This window comes from Corapipo altera, unplaced genomic scaffold (genome assembly GCF_003945725.1).
Source record: "Corapipo altera isolate COAL_440 unplaced genomic scaffold, ASM394572v1 45, whole genome shotgun sequence".
Taxonomy (NCBI): Eukaryota; Metazoa; Chordata; class Aves; order Passeriformes; family Pipridae; genus Corapipo; species Corapipo altera.
This window is the reverse complement of record NW_020884877.1, coordinates 18,172,563-18,178,562: the sequence shown is the minus strand read 5'-3', so window position 1 is coordinate 18,178,562 and position 6,000 is coordinate 18,172,563. Positions and strand designations below refer to the sequence as shown.

At 38.0% G+C, this 6,000-nt stretch overlaps 1 protein-coding gene across 1 annotated transcript in view; it reads right to left on the bottom strand.

Annotated features, from left to right (window-relative positions):
- Window positions 1-549: 549 nt before the first annotated feature.
- PLA2R1 (phospholipase A2 receptor 1) overlaps window positions 550-6,000 on the bottom strand; it is a 39,950-nt gene continuing 34,499 nt past the window's right edge. The window contains exons 26-30 of the mRNA XM_027637222.1: window positions 5,559-5,699; window positions 5,017-5,133; window positions 4,410-4,586; window positions 3,714-3,743; window positions 550-3,494 (exon numbers count right to left, since the gene is read on the bottom strand). Coding sequence (XP_027493023.1) covers window positions 3,277-3,494; window positions 3,714-3,743; window positions 4,410-4,586; window positions 5,017-5,133; window positions 5,559-5,699 — 683 coding nt within the window. The 3' untranslated portion in view covers window positions 550-3,276. The remainder of the gene's footprint in view (window positions 3,495-3,713; window positions 3,744-4,409; window positions 4,587-5,016; window positions 5,134-5,558; window positions 5,700-6,000) is intronic.

The window sequence follows — 6,000 nt, the reverse complement described above, 5'->3', positions numbered from 1 at the left end:
AAGCAAACGAGTGATATGAAAAGATTTAACACTTCCCTTTCAGTAAGAAGATTGAAAGATGTTAGCACAGCAGACAAATCTGCAACATTCCTTTGCCTATTCAGGCTCTGGGAACCCAGTTCTTGGACACAGGAAGCACTTTGGTGCTATCCGTGGAAGCTGCTGTGCTGCAGTCCATATATCTCCACTTCGTTTGTGGCAGAAACAAACAGGCTCCCACACAACACACCCTCCACAGTTCAGCAGGAAAATTCCTCCAGCCCATTACTCACCCCTGATGGTCCCAGCTCCCTACTGCAGGGAACAGGCAGTAGGCTGGGAGAATATCTGTATATCAGTGCCATGATCCCATCCATCATCCTTACTGATGATGCTTTGACTCCCACCTCCTTTCAGCATCTCCTGCACACACATTCTGAGGCATCCTGGGAAACACTGGTACCACCATGTGTGTGGAGATCATACACAGTGCCCAGGTCTAGGTCCAGTCACACAGCCACAAAGGAGGCTGGTGCAAGCTGTCCCTCTCCTACCAGGATGACCTGGTGCAAAGCTTGGGCACTAAAGCCTCCCTCTTATTAAAGCTGGGGAAAGAGTCAAGAAAAATTACAGCACAGAAAATTATTAATCACACTTTTATTTTCCAGTTGAAATAATATAGTGAATCTCACTGCCAGTATCATCAAAGTCATCAATAAAAACAACAGTCATCACATATTCTGATCAGGGACAATATACAGAGCTTTGATTAAGGGAAAACAGTTGAAAGCCATTAGTAACAAAATCCAGAAGGAAGACTAGAAAGCAATCAATGATTACATTCTTGAGTGAATAATACCTGAAATTCTAATAGCTAAATGATGAAAGATTTAAAAATAAATATGTAAAGGTCTGTTCCTTCAAAACCATTTCAAAGTAGGAAGAAAACACTGTTTGAACTCTTTTTCCCTTAATGCAAGCTCATCTACATCAGAGTCAATGTTAACAAACGATCACTATTTTGAGGTTAGGGTTATTATATCACTGCCCTTCAAATATATTTAAATGATTAAAGCCAACCTCAAGGAAAATTGATAAAATGTCTAGGTCAAGTATTGTGAAAAATACAACTTCATTAACCACATAAAAATCTGACCAGAGTCTGCATAACTATTAACAGCATTGTAGCCCAATAAACACATGTCCTCACAGATGACACAGCTTACTCTTGTAAACAAAACTGCCTTGCAAGCCACTCTGCTTTCTGTACTGTAAGAAGGCAGTGAATGCGATGAAGGGGATTTGGTGGTTTAAGTTACTCCAGTTGTAGTTTAAATAGGTGAAATTCTCGTGGGGAAAGGAGAGAAGGTCACAAGCATTTTTCTTCTTTTATTCTGGTGGTAAAGAAGCTACCATAGTTCATACATATAAACAGCAGATTATCTGCAATTGTACTCAAAAGTTGCAGTCCACAAATAAAAAAAGTCTCACAGATAAATCAAGAGGGCTAAACAAAAACTTTTAAAATATTACTGAAAAATAATGTATAGGGTCAAACCATTAGACAAAATATACTCAGAAAATCTATTTATATTTTATATGATAGAAAAATCTCAGATTAAGAATTTGTGATAGCTACAACCTTAGAAGTTATCAAAAAACAGTAGGTTGAAAATTATATTGGGATCAAAACCATCTGCAGCCTTTTTGACCACATTTTTGAATGGTTCTGTAAACCAGCATAGAAATATTCTATGTACTAGACAATTTTTTTAGAATAGCCCCATACATAATTATTATATGAGTAGGCAATTTTTGTTTGGCCATGTAAAATCTAACTAAAAGGCAGTCATACATTCCTGTGAATGTGAACAAATATTGTGTAAAAATCAGTTGGCCTTAGCTGCTTGCTTAACTCTGAGGAACATACCTCCATCTTAGGACTCTTGCAAAATGCTGAATGAGTCACCTTAAAACAAACAAACCAAGAAACTGAACAACAAATGCAGCCCTTCGCAACAGCTTTTAGAGATGACTGAAGTTACAGTAAATCCATTCTGAAGAAACGCATCATTAACCATTTGGTTTTCCACATTGCAATAAAAATAAAAAATAAAATCCCTGAAAAGCTTTCAGAGAGGTGGGTAGAGGACTGGGTAGGGTGGTGGGAGTACAAGAGAGAGTAAGCACTTCTGTCCTGGGCTACTGTAATTGAGATAGCAGAGAGACCTGAGCTGGCTCCTTCACAACCATCAGCCTGCAGACCAACAAGTCAGCAAAATTCATCTCCTTTCTTAGCACCTTAGTATGAACACTGAAAGGAGAAGTGTCTGCTACATGGGGTTAGAGGACTCTAGCACCCTTTGGGAACAGCACTGTGGCTCACCCACTTATCACCCTTTGTTTTTGAGAGCAGGGTCTCAGAAGAGCCTCCATGAATACTGCTTGCAGAAATACTGTCAGTAAAGTCACTGTTACCATAACTTTAGCAAGATTTATAACATTTTTTTTTTTCCAAACAGATATTGATCAAAAATATCTTTCAAGGAGGTTGATCGGATTCCATGTCTAAAATAATCTAGGTGAGAGATCACATAGCTAAATCTTTAACAAGATGCTGGACACATCTCAGGATGACAAAGCCCATATGCTGTTACATCTCTGGACTAATTTATTTTATAACATGAACTAGGCATCACAGACCAAACTACCAAAACTCTGGCACTCTCAAGTCAAAAGTGACTTCATCTCCCTGCAAACTTGCAAATCTACCTGGCAATAATTCACTGTCTGAAAAATAACTGTTAATTTTGCAGAAGGGATGGCTAGTTAAAAAAACCAAAATAAAACAAAAAAAAAAGTCTACCCCATCATCCTTGGAATATGTTTCAGAGTTTCTAAATTCAAGGCAAATTTTAATGCTGCCTCATGAGCAGAAACAAAACATAAAGGCCCACATGTTCCCAAAGGAAAAATTTGCATGAAAATTCCCATTGCTCTGGGACCTCAGACACAACTGCCCCATGTGAGTGGTTGGAGGTTTATGGCGTGTGAGTATTTTCAACTCCTGGCTTGTCCCAGAGGAGCAAATTTCCTAGAGGAGCAAATTTCTCCGCCTTGCATCCTCAACTCATCCTGCCACAAAGCAAAAGCCCTCCAAGGGGAGCCCCTATAGCATTCATGGCCATGATGGTTTCTCAGACTATGGGTACCCTGGGGGACTCCTGAGAATGAGAAAACCACTGTAGGTTGTGAAGTTTCACACAGAATAGAAGACCACTTGCTACTTCTGATCAATTAATTGTTGTCACTTCTCTCAAAATCAGAAATGAGGATGCTTTCTTCCAAAGCAGGAACGTCAGCATTAATCTGTGGTAAATAGGCATTTCTGACCCACAGTATGTGGTGGAAGAGTCGGTTATTCTGTTTGTACAGGCACCACAGAAAAAGGGAAATGGCAGCCAGCATCACCAACGTCACAAGAATAGCCAGAGCTACAAGCCCACCATATGATGCTGAAAGGGAGGGACAGAAATTGTTGTTAAGCAAATATAGCTACAATTATAGATAATTCTAAATATATAGCTGTTTTATGGAAAACGTATTAGTACTTCTTATATATGTCACACATTTTAATTTACAAGTTTAACAGCGTAAAATGTTATCTCACAAAATATCAGCTCAAAATGTGTATTACTCCTTATTAAAAAAAATTAAGAATATATAGAACTTACCATTTTCAGAGGGTTCTGTTGCATCAATATCTGAAATAAAATCCAGAACAGTCACAAAATTACCCACAGAGGTAACAGAAGTTATTATGAATACTCACTGTAAAATGGATACTGAGAAGACAACCTACCTAAAACCACACAAGAAAGCACTGTTCTTTGTTTAATTTGACTCATGTCAGTGTTATTCCAACTGGCCAAGTTAAACATAATCTAATCTGTTATTTTAAATCCCTTTAATTTGGTGGAACATATTAATTGACATTTGTGCATGGATAAGCAGCGGTATTTACCCACTTTTTAAAGTACAAGTGCATGAACAGAACCATGCAGAGGTAGGTTAATCTAGCTTTTGGGTCCAGCAGTGACTGGGGGATTTTGTGTGGGCCCTGGAAATTCTTCAGCTCTCTCACAGGCCCATGTTCCTACCGGCATGGTGTCTGTACAGCTCTCCCAGGATGCGCCTGCCCGCCCAGCGGGGGCTGCGGAGGTCAGCCTGATGCCATAGAAAATCCAACGCACTTGGCATTGACGCAGTGGCTGCTCAGGTTCACCCTATCCAGTTGGGGTTTTTGCAGGTATTTTTCTTCTAATACAGAATTATTTAAATGAAAACTAACACCAAGTAAGCAAGCAACAAGGAACATGTAAAACAGTGGTTAGAAGGACACAACTGCCTTATTTTTTGGAAGAACATACCTGCATCCATTTTGCACACAAAACCCTTTTTTTCTCTGCATGGAGATAATTGCCAGACTCCATCTGCGGTCCTCAGGCTGACACAGAAATTCCCTCTGAGATGGTCAAAGTCAGGTTCCCTGATGCCCCAGTTAGAATAATTTAAAGGAGAACCATCAAACCAGGAGACTGTCTCATCTATGGGCAGAAGTTATAAATCATTACAAAATAGCATATTATTTTGATAAAGTATCTCTGTTTCAGTTGGACTTACCCTCACATAAAAAAATACTGTATTATGGAATGCCAGGATTTTGTCTGTTTGGCCACTACATTACCTTTTTTTCTTGAAGGTTTTAAAAACATCCTGTGTAGTTAACACAGAAAACAGTCTATAGTGCTTCTCTAAGCAGGAAAAAGAAGTTTTCACATGTGTCTATGAATACTGAGTATTCAGAATACTGGTAACGATTACAGAAAGCTTGTTTTACTACATCATAAACAGGCAACAGTCAGTGAACAAAATCTGAAAAGATAAAAGTCTTTTGGAAGATGGCTATGCTAGCATTAAAATAACAAAAAACCAAATCAGATTCTTACATGCAGTTCTATTCCACTCAAAACTTACTGTCTGTAACAAGCAGGATGTTCAACCAAACCATTTGCACAGAATAACCAAAATTGTGTAGCTCTTCCAAAATGAAGGCATTTTCATCTTCATCTTCAATAGTTAGAAGATTTGATCCTATAAATTAAACAAAGAACAGATTTTTAAACAATCCATGCCATTGAAATGTAACACTGCATTTCAAAAAGTTAGTATTATGAGACTTGATGGAAAAGTCTGAAAGGTCTGGTTATACATTATAAGTTCTTAAACTTGTAATTAATATGAAAATGTTCAGACCAATATAAAACAATTCTTACAGGACTTTAAAACAAGTTTGAAGGGAAAAAGTTTCCTTTTATGTGTTATTCGAGAAAGCAATATTTTCACATGGAAAGGAACATTTTTTTGATTTATGTTGCCTCCAATTTCATAGTTTGCTTATGTGTTCTACTACTGTTATCTTGAAATACAGAAAACATATGCAACATTTTCAGTAATTTCAGAAAATATGTATAATTTTAAGACATCACAATGACATTTGGTAGATACAAAACAATCACCTTGATTTTTGCAGACTTCGTATGCAGTATCAAAACTCGTGCCCTGCAGAACTGTGGAAAAGCTGTAGCAACTGTTTTTGAACTTGATCCAGGATACAGTTTTTTCTGAACATAAGCCTTTATAGGCATTGAGTTTCTTTTCTGTGATAGAAATAACAGCACAGCTTTATAGGCACAAGAAAATGCACATTATTATAACATTCCACACACTGTTCTGGAGTAATGCTAATAAGCATATTATTGCATTATTCATCTATTTTTCAAAGTGAAAATCTAGTGGTTGCATATATTTGTATTAGAGGAGTAAAGCTGGTTTTATTTCTGATCAGAAGCCTTGCTGGATTGCAACAGTGGTATCAGAACAATCTAACTGGTAGGGATGTGCAGAGGGAGTCATGAGTCAGAGCACTCTGGGCTGCCCAGCACCTCCCAAAGGGCTGGG